This window comes from Chiroxiphia lanceolata, chromosome 14 (assembly GCF_009829145.1).
Source record: "Chiroxiphia lanceolata isolate bChiLan1 chromosome 14, bChiLan1.pri, whole genome shotgun sequence".
Lineage (NCBI taxonomy): Eukaryota > Metazoa > Chordata > Aves > Passeriformes > Pipridae > Chiroxiphia > Chiroxiphia lanceolata.
In genome coordinates this window covers 10,909,713-10,924,939 of record NC_045650.1, presented here as the reverse complement: position 1 = coordinate 10,924,939, position 15,227 = coordinate 10,909,713, and the positions used below count along the sequence as shown (strand labels likewise).

Sequence of the window (15,227 nt, the reverse complement as noted above, 5' to 3'; positions counted from 1 at the left end):
AGCTGTGCCCCTGCAGCTGGAAGGAGTTGGAAGCTCCGGGACCGCCGGCACGTGGATGTGCAGCTTTCACGCTGCTCCACGGCCACGTCAGGGCTCTGCTGCCTCTGCAGAGCTCGCAGACGTTTGCAGGGATGTTGCCTCTAGGATCACTTGGTGGCTGGCATCTCTTAAAAAGTTTTGGCAGGCTTCGTTATGGACAGGGGAGCAGGTTTTGGACAGGGCTCCAAAGCTGACTGGCCTGTTGATTTCAGAGGAATATCAGCAAGCCAGGTGGACAACTTCCATCCTCCCCTACAGCTATGGTGACACTAGGCAAATTGCCTTTTACAAATATATAATTATTCACATGCTTTGACTGTAGCTCTGACCCTCATGGGTCTGGCTTTTTGTCAGAAATTATAAGTAACCATCATTTCAAGGTCATCAAGGAATATATTGTATTACGATTAGGGGTTTTTTTCTTTTTGTCAGAATATATTGATGATTTTTAACTGCTGTAATTATCTTTCATATGCACTATTCTTTACAGATAATTGGTACTCAGAAACCCTCCATTCATGCAGTTTTGTTCTCGCAACTATTTGATTTTTCATTTTCTGTAAATAATGGCAGCTGTGCTCTTCCCTGGAGACTGAATTGCTGAAGGTTGACTTTTCCAATACACTGTTTTCCGTTATTGCAGAGGAATAGGAAAGAGAAATGTCACTAAGACATTCTGATGCCAATGTGGATCCTGAGCTCAGTAGTGGATCGCTTCTGTTCCTGGCATGGTCACCAGCTCTTAGCTCCATGTTTCAGAAGCAGAGCTGGAGACAAGCCCCAGTGCTGTGCAGGAGGAAGAGGAGGAGGTGTATTGCCCTTTCTATCCACCTTTGGATGAGGTTTTGCCTCCACTCCTGAGCTGCAGGCAGAATGGAGGGGCAAGTCTCCCCCTGAGCCCCTTTGGTCTGGGAATTATTTCTCTCTCTCAAACTGTGAGCCCCAAATATTTCAAGTGTCCTGGGTCAAGTGACCTCTAAAATTATTATATTGATTCTTAAAACTACAGGATTTTCTGAAAAAAAATGCTTTAAACTGTATCTGGCATTATTTTTTTGCATAGTCAGTATTCATTGGGTTAAGTCATGTCTGTTCTCACAATTACTTGTGAGAGGAAGTTTTCCTTGCTCAGAACTTTCCAGGCACAAAAGCTTTTCCAAGTTCAAAACTTTCACATAATCCTAGCACTCCTGAGGCATAGGAATTGAAAGATTTCCATTAGCAATATGTAAAGGATTGAAACTAAAACTTTCGGCTTTAGTATTTTGTATCAAAATCTTGCCCATGACCTTGTCAGCTGTGACATGGGTCTGACCACATGGAGCAGAGTTACTGCTCCACGTGGAGAAGAAAACTGAAAGGATATCCTTTGTCTGGATCTGTAAAATTTCTCTCTGGAAGCCAGATTATATGTTCCTGTGAAAAGTCCCAGTTTTGTTGGGAAATGCCTGGTCATTTCGAGGAATAATACAATTTCCTAGTACTTCCCTGTATTCTTTCTAGTGCTCTTGCAAACAACCAGCTGAACATGAATTTGTTTTCTTACAGACAACAAGGAATACGATGCATATCTTTCATACACCAAAGTGGATCCCGATGCTTTAGATCGTGACACTAATGAAGAGGAGCAGTTTGCACTTGAAATTCTGCCAGATGTTCTGGAAAAGCACTATGGATACAAGCTTTTCATTCCAGATAGGGACCTGATCCCTAGTGGAAGTAAGTATTTCTGACCTTTCTGTTTTGTTTCTCTCTGATATGGCACAAAGGCCTGGACTGTGTGACAGTTACTAGAGGAAAACCCTCTCTTTGGGAAGTGTTGCAAGGATTGGAAAAGTTTCCTCAGCACTGCAAATTCGAGCTCTGTGTTAGAGCTTGTTCCTGCATTGCTGAATTCAATGGAACTGCCATTGATTTCAGTGGTGGAGGAAGGAGCTGGACCTTCCTTCAGGGAAGGCTGCAGCTCTTCAAGCAATACGGAGTCCAAAATGTCTGCATCAGACACAGGTAACTAAGCAGGAAACTTCCTAAAAAGATTTTGTAGTCTCTGGTATATAATTGAAAATGGGATTATTATTTTTTTTCAGTGATTATTTGTTTGTCTACAGCAGCTTTACAAGTAAAAGTCATCTTTTCCATTATCTTTCTGGGTTTTTCCCTAACTTGGATGTTTCATAAAGAGCTACAATAGTTTCCCAGTTAATGGTAAGGGTACAACTAGAGTTTTGACTGAGTGTTGAATTTCTGAGCACTGTGAGCATTGTGTAAGTCATTGATATTGTGTAAGTAGTATTAATTATTCAGAGGACTTTGTACAGCCCCATGAGCCAATACTATTTTCAATGCTGACAATGAAACACAGTTGTGCATTTCAAATCAGTTTTGCTGCCATGTCTGAAGATGCAGCACCACCTTTGGATGTCTGTACCAACAGTTAATGCTTTCCTAGTGCTAGTTATGGTATTTTTTCTACCAGGTTCATTTTTGAGCAAGTCAAAAAGACCAAGAATCATATGCATGATGTTGATGAATTTTGAGTGCAGGGTATGTTTACTGCAATACCACATTTATTTGAAATGCTACCCTTGTGGAAAAAAAATCAGCATTTTTTACTACAAATTCCATTTCCAAATCACTTCCATAAAAAAAATAGTAAAAGAGAAAATGAACTTCTCTCTGTATGTGCTACTGTATAGGAAATATGAACAAGAGAACAAAGCAATGGCTGTACTGGAGCAGATGTCCCCAAACATGAAACAGCTCGAACATAGCTGCGTTAGCAACCTGCCTGCCAAAAACCTGAAACTGCCGCCTGGCTGCTGCCAAACCCCAGTGCCTGCCCCAGAAGTTAGAGCCTGTTTCTTCTTTGACATTTGAGAGAGCTGGAAGCAGAGCTCTGAATCCTGTACCACTGGGAAAGAGGAGTCAGAGCCCAGCCAGAGATCATGCAAAGTCCTGCGTGGTGGCTTGAATCGATCATGTGTGTTTGCAGCTCCTAGTTTAGAGCTGATTCCCTTTTTCTTCCTGCCCCTGCAAGGTGTGAGTTTTTCTCCCTTAGTGAGAAATTCCAGAAGGGGGACTTGGCTCATAGCCTTCTTATTTCTGACACTACAAGCAAGTAATATCAAATTTTTAGATATTATTAAGAGAAAAATACACCTTTTTCACAGAATTGTTGTAACTAGTTGTTTGATATCCAGCAATATCGCAGAGTTATACATAGCAATTATGCAAGTGAATTAAAGAATTTAAAGTTAACCCTTCAGTGATAACTATACTGAAGCACAAATTAATCCAAAATGAGGTTCTCTTTCCCAATTGTTGTACCAGCCAACATGGTATTTTATTTTTGTCTATTTTTGTCAGTCAGGCACTCAGCAAATACTTGTCATCACTTTGGGTATTCATTAAACCTCTCTTGAAAATGTAGGGTACCTGAAAATGTCAGTTCTCATTTATGAACATTCACAGATTTAATCCCTCTTTTTTCCTCTCAAACTCACTTCTTCAGTATTATGAAAAGGCCTGATTCTAACACATGGAGCTTCAAGAACGCTTAATCAGGCATAATGACAATGCAGAATAAAATGTGCCACTGAAATGAGTGTGATTTGCATGCTTTAGCTTTGAAAAAGATATGAGAGAAGGCACTTTATTTTAAGTGGGGCTAGAGGGAGGGAGAGGAGATGGGGAAGGAAGGAAGACTCGGCCTCCTGTATTTGTAAGCTCTCCGTGTGCACTGGAGAAGTGGAATGTGGCCGTGTCCTGGCTTGTGCTCACCAGTCTCTCAAGGACTTGCAGTGCTTAGTGAAGGCAGTGTGATGTAGAATGGGCCTGCTAGAAACTTCAGAGGTAAACATAACATATTTTAGAGTGACTGTCTCAAAAATTGGCAGATACGACAAAATATATAGCTCTCCAGAGTAGATTTCTATAGAAAAATTGGGGGTTGATCACAGTTATTTTTTTTTATTTTAGGAAATATCTCTTCTCACATGTGCTGCATTTCCTCATCTTTCGGTGTAAATTACTTTCAATCAATGTAATACTTTCTTACTTTGTTCTGATGTGTTTCCTTTTATATCCTGTGTGCCTCAGTGTGTGCCACTCCGCTAGTGCAGCATATGAGCTGTGTTCTGTAGGACTGTTCCTACAGTATCTGCAGTTGTGAGGTGCTGCCACAGGAGGGTGTGAACCATTGCGCTTCCTTCCTGGCTTGCAGCAGTACTGACAGCTGCTCCTTGGATTTGAGAGCGAGCAAAAAATAGATTTGTTAAATAGTATTTCATTAATTTTCTTGCACAGTTCTCTGAACAACCTAAAAAGCTGACTCCGGAAAAATTCAGGGACAACTTTGATGATGTTTTTGTCCAGCTGGCTCATCGCTAACCTCTGGGGAAAAGCTGTGATGGGCTCTGCATGTCCCTGTGCAGCCAAGGGGGAGATTACAGCCAGATGTGCTTTAGCTGGGATGCACCCAGCAGCCACCTCCTTCACAGTGCATGTCTGAGCTCTGCATGTCACCTCTGTGCTGAGAACCCTCTGTTTCAGGGATGTCCATGGAGCAACTGCTGCTGTCCCTGGGAGGACAGAGGTGATGGCTGTAGGGACTGAGGCCATCTCTTCACCATTGGGAAGCAGATCCCTGGCATCCAGGGTTCAGGTCAAATGAGGCTGAGTCATGTTTTGCAGTAGGTGTTGGTTTCTGAGCCCTGCCGGGATACAAATCTTATCCCAGTGGAGCGTTTTGTCCTGTGGGAGGGAGAACACCATGAAGGATGCCAAGGGCCTCAGTGGTGCCCATCACACCGTGGCCAGCAAGGACCTTTGAGGTGAATCTTGATGCTGCCTGAGAGCAGCATGGATGGACCCAGCTCCCCAGACTGGTGAGGTGGAAAAGGGGCTAAAGCAGCCACTGCTCCTCTGCTCTGGCTCCTGCAGAATCCCACACAGCCATGCTGGCTGGGAGGTGAAAGGGGTGACCCAGCAGGGAGATGTGACATGCAGCATGCTGTGTAAGCAGTGAGACAAGTTTGTAACCCAGGAATTGAGTTGCATATTCTGGGAAGTACTATAGCAGCTATTTGTTCACAAAGAATATTCTTTGGTCTTATGAGAGTGAGTGTTCTGCATTCTGTCGAAGCTGACAGCACATACACCTTTCTGCCTGGGCAACTTAGGCATAATTGGATATGTTAACCTGTGTAAGGAGACTGTGATCCCTGAGATGCACTTGCAGTTGTTATGAAAGTTTTTTAGCAGTTCTCATTATTTTCACTCTATTAGTTTTCAGGGCTTTTTAAACAAACCCTTTCCCACAGCAAATACTCTCAAGCCCTGTGAGTTTTTTAATTCAGTGTTAGGAGACCTGAGGAGACTGAATAGTTGGGGGTGGGGGGCAGGGGTGTGTAACAGCAATAGTTATGTTTTCACCTGAGCCATTTTCTGTCTTGCTAAGGATGACGTGTCTGCAGAGAAAAACATCTATTTGCCCTTCACTCCTCTAAAATTGGGACTACTCAGAAGAAGATATTTTTCTCCATGGTTTCTGCAAATTATTTTAAACCCTGAAAGTGAAGAGATGACCTGTCAAGTTTGATTTTTAATACCAGCAATACAAATCTATTAGAGCATCATCTAGGTGCTCTCTAAGCATATGTACATTTGGTCTTGACAGGATTGAAAAAACCACAAACAACTCACCTCAGCTCAGCCCAGGGTAAACAGATCAGGCAGTGAAAAGAACTGTGGTGATCATCTTTGCTTTACCTGAAAAATGAGAAGTTCTCAGCAAAACAGGAGAGTGCCTAAGACGTGATAAAAAGCACACAACAGTCAGTATTTCAGTTCTGGCACTTTGTAGTTTTGTCTGCCCATCCGTGTGGCATTTGCCCAGTGAATTCCAGCTTCCTGGGCTCCTGAATGAACAAAACCCAGTAGAACCATATGTCTGGAGTTCCCAAGGAGCCTTAATTAGGTATGGGATGCCATTTCTTTGGAACAGGAACAACTCCTTTCTGAAGTCCCTGGTCGTCTGCTCTGTATGAATCTTACACTTAATGCCAGGCATGGGTGAGGGTAGCAGGGATAGAGAGGGATAACAGCTGAAAAAGGAAGAAATGTGAGCAAAAGCCAGAAGGGCTGGCTATCCTGTAACAGCCCACTGAAGGCCACCAAGGTGGTCAGGAAGCTGGAGCACACAGTATAAGAGGAGAGCCCAAAAGAAAAGGCCAACAAAGACAAAGCTAAGGAGGGATCTGACTCTTATTTTTCCAGTGGACAGCACAAAGGTGAAGGCAGCTTCTTCTCAGAGGTACACAGTTGTTGAACAAGAGGTCATAGGTATGAGTTGCAACACTGAAAATTCCATTTAAACATCTGAAAAGTTTACTCACCGTGGAGGTGGTCAGAAACTGAAACAACCTAGAGACACTCAGAAACCTCCATTCTTGGAGGTCTTCAAAACATACTGGATGATGTCCTGAGCAATACCCTTCAGGCAGGATATTGAGCTGGAGACCTCCAGGGCCCCCTTCTAACCTGCATCAGTCTATGAATCTTTGATTATAAATATACAGAATTTTTTTCAGCCATCTATTGCCAAGACAATTTTACCAACATTGCCCACTTCAGATATTTCAGTCTGCAAGGAGACATTCCCAGAACTTCCATATTTTCTATTTTCCTTCTCCTTAATCCCTCCTTCCTTTACCATGTCAGATACAGAAAGTCTGATGATGGCAAGGGGAGGAATATGCTGAGAGGGCAGTGTGTCACACTGATGTGCAGTATTTGTTTGTTTATGTTGAACTCATCAGCTGTCCCTTAGCTTATACAGGGATTGGGCTCTCTCTCAGGAGGGGCCATTACTCTGCTCTGTGTTTCAGCAGTTCCAACTGCATTGCTGTTCTGGTCTGAGCTAACAGAAGCAAAACATATTTAATAAATAGGAAAGCAATACATACAGTTATTTGTATTGTAATAAAGTGGTCAGATTTAGGGTTTGGGAACTATTCAGTTAGGAAGCCAGGACTGAATTGCTCTTCTATAAATAACTTCCTCAAGTGATGGTCACATTGCCAAACACAGAAAGGCTGGTTATTTTCAGACTGCCAGGAACCAGCCAGCAGGGGGTTGATGGTAGATTCTCTTTGGTTCTCGTGGTGCCGGTGTTTCCCAAAAATATCCATATTTATATGGATCATTTATATGATTTCTAGTGTTTTTTCTTTCTCCCTCAACTGCTTCTGCAAATCATCTAAATCTGGTTAGTCAGTCATTTCTTTGTGTAAGCAACTCTGTATCCATGGTGTTCATTAATTTCCTTGCTCTTAGTCTGCTTGCATATTACGTTTCCTTCCAGTCTGTGGTTAATGTAGCTCATTCAAGGTTCCATAGGCAGTTATGCATTATTTAATTGCAAATGGGATGCATCACTTGGAATTCTCTTCTTCAGTGCTTCAGACTATACAGTTCAGCATTACTACATGTTGATGGTGTTTGGTGAGCACATGTTTGCTGTGAGGTGATCTGTCTTCATTACTCATGGACAACCACGCAAAAACATTGTTTGGTTTGGGGTATAACATTTCTTGCTGTCCATGCCTCCTTGGGCGTTGCACTGAACATGATGCAAGTAAGTTACTGATACAGTCACTCACAATTTTAAGGTTTTGACCTATGGGATTTGCTTACATTTTGAGAACAGTTGTGTGCCATATTGCAAAATGATGTTTAAAGGAGGGGGGAAAAAAGGGCCAGAATTTAAAATGTTCTTTTTCAGTGAAATCCAAGTGGATAATTCTAATGCTGACATCTTATTTTTACATTCTAGTTTATAATAAAAACACAGTTTTTGGGAATTAAAAGCGAGTAATCCCATACTGATTTTGTCAAGACAACTTTTTCTCCCCTCACAATGAAATGTCATTGAAGTTGACACCTCCTCAGCAAAAGTGAAGTTACAGCAAAGTTATATTTATCTGATGGAAATATGTTGCTCTGGAATCTTATAGTTGATCCTAGTTGGTGATGTCATTCCCGAAGTCCCTGTTCAGGTTTTTTTCTGTAAGTGAAATAGAACGATTGCCTGACAACTACTTCTTAGTTCACTGGAAAGGTGAAAGGAACTCTTTCTCCATCCCACACTGCAACAGAGATTGCTTGGATTTAATACCTTCTCATGGACTCAACACTTGAGACAGACAACTGAAACTGCTGTATTTTGGGAAGTCTCAAATTCTGAAGTGAAATGAGAGCGGGTGATTTAGCAGCTCCTAGGTTTATGCAGTCAGACTTGTACCACTGGAAAATACCAAGCTGGAATTTCCACAGACAGGAACCTGCCTTCCTGTGCTTTTCTTCACAGAAGTGTTCAAGTTGTGCACATTGGACATATTGTAGAGTGCAGCCAGTGGAGCCACATGCTCCAGGAAAGTTGTCACCAACCTTCAGTAGTAATCCCAAGCTGAAGTTATTGGGAGTACTGAGTACTTCTGGACCAGATGGCTGGAACTGTGGCTTTCCAGTTTCCTATTCAGTGTACTTTATCCTCAGTGCACCAACAGGCCCCCTGTTCACTGGCCAAGTCTATGGAGCTATAACAGCTCCAAATGTGGAATTTGAGAGATCACCTCATGGTCATTTGGGAAGGTGTCCATTAGTCAGCTGAGGACAGAGCTCTAACCTGTTGCAATATCCAGTAAGAAAGGTGAGCATGCCAAAATGTGGGAGAGGCACCAAGGGAAGAAATGTCCATCTGAGAAAACAGGGATTTTTTTCCTGTTGTCTTCCCACCTCATTCCCTGGTTGAATAAAGCAAAGTCTGATGAGTTTTTGATTGCAATGGTATAATGGATTATTGCTATTGAAATGATTGCCACTGGATATTTGAAGAGATGAAAGTGGACTGATTTCTGTTTGTTTTGTTGGTTTGTGTGTGTTGGATGCACATTGGATATGTGTGGCCGTGCTTGGCACTAACCTGGACATGTGGTATTGCCCAGTATTGTGTCCTGCAGAGAACTGTCTTGTATAAAGCAGTGTCTTGAGTTGTTTGAAGGAGGGATGAATATGTCTCAGGAAAGATGCATGATAGTTTGTTGTTTTACTGTATCTTGCAGATTCAACCTCTAATGATGAAGCTTCCCACCTAAATTCTTTCTTTTTGGGAGCAGAAAGAAAGGAAGAAAATGAAGAGTCTGAGCTGTTGATACATTGGGATAATCTCTTTCCATTGTATTGAACATTTCTACCTTTCCTTAAGTTTTGTTTCACCAGTTCTGCTTATCATTTTCTCATTGTTGCTGATTCTCTCCCCTCTCTGCTGCCTCTCCCATGGATTTTAATGTTGAATTTTTTTCATTAATGAGTAACTATTTTACACAGAACAATGTGGGGGTTTTCCTCATAAAATATTTCAAGGGAAAAAAACAAAATGTAAATGCTGCATGATTAAAGAGTCATAAACCATTAACTAAAAGTCAGGATTGTTGCATAGACATTTGTAATGTATGTGTATGTCTTAAATTTTTGTGTGTCTGTGGGATGTTTGCAATTGCCTCTTTTTTCCATTTGTGAAAGAAATTCTTCTTGCTGCTAAGTGGTGAAATAAAACATTGGTAAAGGCAGATTTGATGCTAACTATGCCTTCAGTCTCATGAAAATAAGCTATTTTAGAATGTTACTGTTGGCCTATTTTGTAGCTATTTGCTTTACTGGAAGTGGTGTGAATAAGCATGCTGTGGTATGGTGCCTGGGACTATAAAAATGAGTCTTGCAGTAACAGATGTTGATTAATGATGTTATTTGTAATTATTGTTCCTGCTAGAGGGCAGGTGTGTAAAGAGAGGCCCTGCCCTGTGCTGAGTAAAGATCTGTTCTGTGCAGCTCTTGTGTCCAAGTCTTCATTTATAACACGTGCTTTCCTCTGTTGTCAGGTGGCACATCCTCAGTAGCATGGTCAAAGAGGTTCATGTAGTTTAAAAACACAAAAAGATATTCTGTCTCGAGTGCTATGCAACCTATGAACACTCTTCTGCCCTTAGTAGGGTTTTTTAAGTGATTTCATTTTTTCAGTCTTGACCCAAAACCCATTGAAATTTGCTGAAGTCTGTTCATTTGAATGGGTTTTGGATCAGGTCTGTAAGTAGATCTCTTTCCCATCCTGTTCCATGTCAGACCAGCGTAATTGGCTTCTTTTCCCTACCATCCCTGGGATAAGCAAAACTCAGGGAGCCAAGTCCAACTTCAAGAATATTTTGTAGTTCCATAAGCTGGCATCATGGAGCTGATGATGGGCTGGTATTTCTGCTTACACTGATCAATTGCAACTCCTTGGCATGCATGAATAAAAGAATTCTACTATTTTCTTTGTCACTGATGTCTCAACAAATAAATACCTCCAATATGTTTAAATTTTCCATTTGTTCCTGTCACTTGTGAAGTTTCTGTTAATACCTTGGGGTACATAGAAGCACAGGTTCCTGATATTAAAACAGACCATTGGGCTACAAAGAATGTTCTTGGGCTTTGTGGTCAATACCTAAAGAAGAAAGAGCTACCATGATGCTTCTATGCAATAAGCACAAGTTCTGCATGTGATGAGGGTTCATTTCTTTTTGAGCACTTGAAAGTTACGGTTCATACACCCTGCGGCACCTTCATGTCCTTGCATCTGAAACACGAGAACTGCTTCCCCCAGAGTGTGCTTCCCTCAACACAGTGTTGATCATAACCAATGTTAATGTTAAAATTTACACAAACATTACATTGATCTTGACCTATATTCTTTTCACCGAGTGAACTGTGTGTTTTTAGTCACTAATGCATCTACACAGCGAGGATGTTTTGTAAATGTCGTTCTGCTGCAATGAACAGGGAAAAATAGCAAAGGGAGGAGGGTGTTATTAAGGAGTTTTTTATGTGTACTCCATAAATAGAAATATGTTGTGATACACAATCCTATTTTTGTTGGAGTATATTGAAATGCCCATTGTCTTAAACAGTGTGGATCAGTAAGCTGTAGGATTTTGTTATACTTGATTGCAAGCCTAATGTTTTGATACAATAGACTTCTTCATTCTTTACTCTTTCTCTCTTTCTATAATTTGTAGCCTACATTGAAGATCTCACAAGATGTGTTGAGCAAAGCAGAAGACTCATTATCGTGTTAACTCCAGACTATGTTCTCAGGAGAGGATGGAGTATTTTTGAGATGGAAAACAGACTCCATAACATGCTAGTCAGTGGCGAAATCAAAGTTATTTTGATTGAGTGTACTGAATTAAAAGGGAAAGTGAATTATCATGAAGTGGAATCTTTAAAGCACACCATCAAACTTCTCTCGGTGGTCAAGTGGAAAGGACCAAAAAGCAGCAAACTGAATTCTAAGTTTTGGAAGCGCCTAGTCTTTGAAATGCCAGGGAAGAAAAAGGAGGTGGTGTCCCGGCATCAGGTCCTGGATTCTGCAGAGCAGGGCCTTTTTGGAGACCTCCAGACTATCCCCTCTGTTGCTGTCACGGGCACTTCTGCCACGTTGGTGGAATCACGGGCTGATTTAACTGACTACCATCAAGCAGACTCTGTGCACATGAGACATTACTGCAGAGGGTACGAGTACGACGTGTCAGCAGCGACACTGCCAATCGCTTCCATAAGCAACCACCACACGTACTGTAACATTCCTCTGACACTCCTGAACGGACAGCTACCTCTCAACAACACCGTGAAGGACCCCCAGGAGTTTCACAGGAACAACCCACTGCTACCTTTATCAGCCAAGGAGCTTAGCTTCACCAGTGATATCTGGTAGTGGACATCAGGACTCTTTCGAGATGCTTCATGACCACCATGAAGACACATTTTTAAAGAACTTTGCCCTAACCCCATGGGGTGAGAAAACATATTCGAAGCAGCAGCACACTTGTTTGCTTTTCTACTTGAACTTTTTTGTTTACATTTACAAATTATTGACAAAGGGGGCATTCTTTTTGTAACTCAGTAATGTCCTTCCTGTCTTTTAATGTACAGTTTTATTGCTTCTTTAAAAAGGAGGGGGAAGAGAAAAAAACACACCCCACCATTTTACAGTAGGTTTACAATCTGGGATGGGTAAAAGGTCACTGTATATGGTCTCCAACATCCATACATATTTAAGTAACAGTATTTGAAATACACAGAAGTTGTTGGGTTTTTCATATAGACTACAGTACACTTTGAAATTCTAGTCATGCTACAAAAATTATTATCTCCTACACAGACCACAAGGGGTGAATCATCCTGAAAAGGAAGGAGGAGGAAACCTTCCCGGTAACATTGTCTCACAAATACTTTTTAGAAGATGACCAGCTGAAACAATGCAGATGAAGCTTTATCAATAAATGCATAGTAACAGTTACTGCAGAATAAATCACCTGCTCCCATCAGCATCTCTTCATTTTATTATTGAGGCATGTTGTATTCCTAGTCAATGGTTAGCAATGTGGTTTTACTAAACAACTTACTAGAATATTGGAAGATGTTTAGGAGGATTTTAAACGTTTTTTTCTGTCAATTATAGATTATTTCACAACTTTTTGCAGATTTATAATGACTTTTTCCAAACAATTTAAGTAGAAATTTATCGTTCTATTGGTCTATTCATTAATTTGAAATTTCTTATGATCTCTTGAGCCCTATTAAGATTTGTAGAAAAGGCAATGTAATTTTACATAGGATTTTCTTTCCAAAATCAGTAGTTACAATTTGAAATCAACCTTTTTGTGAGAATGTCAGCAATAGAAAATAATTACTACAGCAATATTCAGAGATGAAGTGCTAAATTATTCAGGTTTACTGGTAAATCTGACTTCAGTTGCAGTGATAATCACCTGAGACAGTTTTCTCTCTTGTCTATCTACCTGTCAGTTTATGTACCTTTTAAATTTGGCAGAAGCAGGAATATTTCTGCTGTCTGTGCAACTAGTGAAAAGTGATGTTTTTAAGCATCTGTTAAGGTCTTGCATTTCTCACTTATGTAGTGATCCCATCAGTCAAATAGGATACTGTCATTTATCTTTCATGTAAGGCATTCCTGCTGCTGGTGGATGAGAAGTGTTATACAGGTACTCTGCATCAGGCATTGCTGCTCAGTGAGTACCAGTGAGATTTCCATACTCAGTTGATTAAGAGTTGCAGAGTGGAGTATTTAAGGAAAAAAGCCCTAAATAATGAAGGCAGAAGCCAGTTTTGCAGGTTTTGGCCCAGCTCTAATGAAAACACAGTAGACATGAGAGTTTTGTCTCAATGAGATCTGCTGGAGCAAATTCCCAAAAATATTTTTAGGCAGGCAGCCTTGCCTGTGTTTCAGTATGTCTTTAGCATTGTTCTCTTTGATTGCATGAATAAAAGTTAGCACTCTGCACTCAGCTGCCTGTGGTTTCATCAGCAAACAAGTTCAGTAAATCCTTGACATTTTGCAGTGGTTCCTAAATTGTACCCTACAGTCAAATGGAAACAAACACTGACCTAAGACTTAAAAGTCAAAGAATTGGCCCAAAGGCCATGAGAATGATCTCAAATGTGCAATAATTCATAGAGGTCAGTATTTTTCCATTGCTTCTTTCCCCAGCTCTTTATTCTGTGCCCTCCTACACCAGTTATTGTCTGTAAGATTTTCATTAGGTTCTAAATAATACATGTTTCTCTTGTTTTTTCTAGCATTATTATGCATTTGACACTAACACTGAAAATGGAAATCTAGAAAAGATATTAATTTATTACACAGTATAGAAACTATAACTTGCTCTTTTGTGAAGTTAAGTTCCAAACATATAGGTGTTTAATAGACGTATTTTTCTACTGAGAAAGAAAGCGATTTTACCTCCATTATAAATATATGGATTTCAGCCTCCTCCCAAAAATTTACAAAATTTGCACTGTTTTATAAGTGTTACAGACTGTGTTTACACTGGCTATGTTCTTTAATGCAAAGTGTAATTAAAAAAAAAAAAGGAAAAAAATTCCTAAAAGCAAACCCTGCATGAAAAGAGCTGCATATGTTTAAATGAAAAGCTGTACTTTTCATTATTTTCCTTCCCACATTACTCTAGAATCTGGTTAATTCACATAGAATGTTCAGTGAGATTTTAAACCCGCTAGTTCTGTATTAAGCATGCAAACTCCAAAAAAAAAAAAAAAAGAAAAGAAAAAACATATGCAGGTTGGTCTGCTTCTTTTATTTACAAGGACTAAATATGGGTAACAAATTCATTCACCCAATGGTAATATGTCTCTTAGAGCAGTAGTTATTCCAAAGCAAAATGCAGTCATGTTTGCATTGAGGAAACATGAAAAGAACAGTTTTTCTGTCATTTTGCAAAAGCACATTGAGTGTCTATGTATTGATATTTTTTAGTTATAGATGCCAAGTCACAATCTGCTTTAAGATTTCTGAGTGTGTATTGAGTACTACGACAATATATACATGAATTGGAACTGCCTGTACCCCTCTGCTTCTAGTGTGGGGATGGGGAACTGAGCTCGGGAGGCCTCTTGTGGACTCAGTTTCATGTAGTACCAGTATAGAATCATGGAATTGTTTGGGTTGGAAAAGACCTCTAAGATGATCAGGTCTAACCATTAACCCAGCACCGCCAAGCCCGTCACTAAACCGTGTCCCTGAATGCCACATCTTTTGTGTATCTCCAGGGATGGTGACTCCACCACTGCCCTGGGCAGCCTCTTCCAGTGCTTGACAACCCTTTCAGTGAATAAATTTTCCCTAATCCAATCTAAACCTCCCCTGGCACAACTTGAGGCCGTTTCCTCTTGTCCTGCTACTTGTTACTTAGGAGAAGACACCGACCCCCACCTGGCTACAACCTCCTTTCAGGTAGTTGTAGAGAGTGATAAGGTCACCCCTGAGGCTCCTTTTCTCCAGCCTGACACCCCCAGCTCCCTCAGCCTCTTCTAATCACACTTGTGCTCCAGACCCTTCTCTTGCCCTTCTCTGGACATGTTCCAGCACCTCTGTGACATGCAAGAGGCCACATGCTTCCATAGGTAGCACTTAAGGGTCTGGAAAAATACAGTCAAACGGTGAAATGCATCCATCTGTGGGATTTGGGTGGCACAGGAGTTTGTCCCACTGTGAAAACCACCACCAGAGCAGCCCTCCAGCGGGATCCCTCATGGCAGGAGTAACAGCT

At 40.9% G+C, this 15,227-nt stretch overlaps 1 protein-coding gene across 6 annotated transcripts in view; it reads left to right on the top strand.

The window, feature by feature from the left end:
• IL1RAPL2 (interleukin 1 receptor accessory protein like 2) overlaps positions 1–14,700 on the top strand; it is a 429,226-nt gene extending 414,526 nt beyond the window's left edge. For all 6 annotated transcript variants that reach the window (XM_032702309.1, XM_032702308.1, XM_032702311.1 and 3 more), the window contains 2 exons: positions 1,588–1,758; positions 11,154–14,700. In XM_032702309.1, coding sequence (XP_032558200.1) covers positions 1,588–1,758; positions 11,154–11,851 — 869 coding nt within the window. In that variant the 3' untranslated portion in view covers positions 11,852–14,700. The remainder of the gene's footprint in view (positions 1–1,587; positions 1,759–11,153) is intronic.
• The last annotated feature ends 527 nt before the right edge of the window (positions 14,701–15,227 follow it).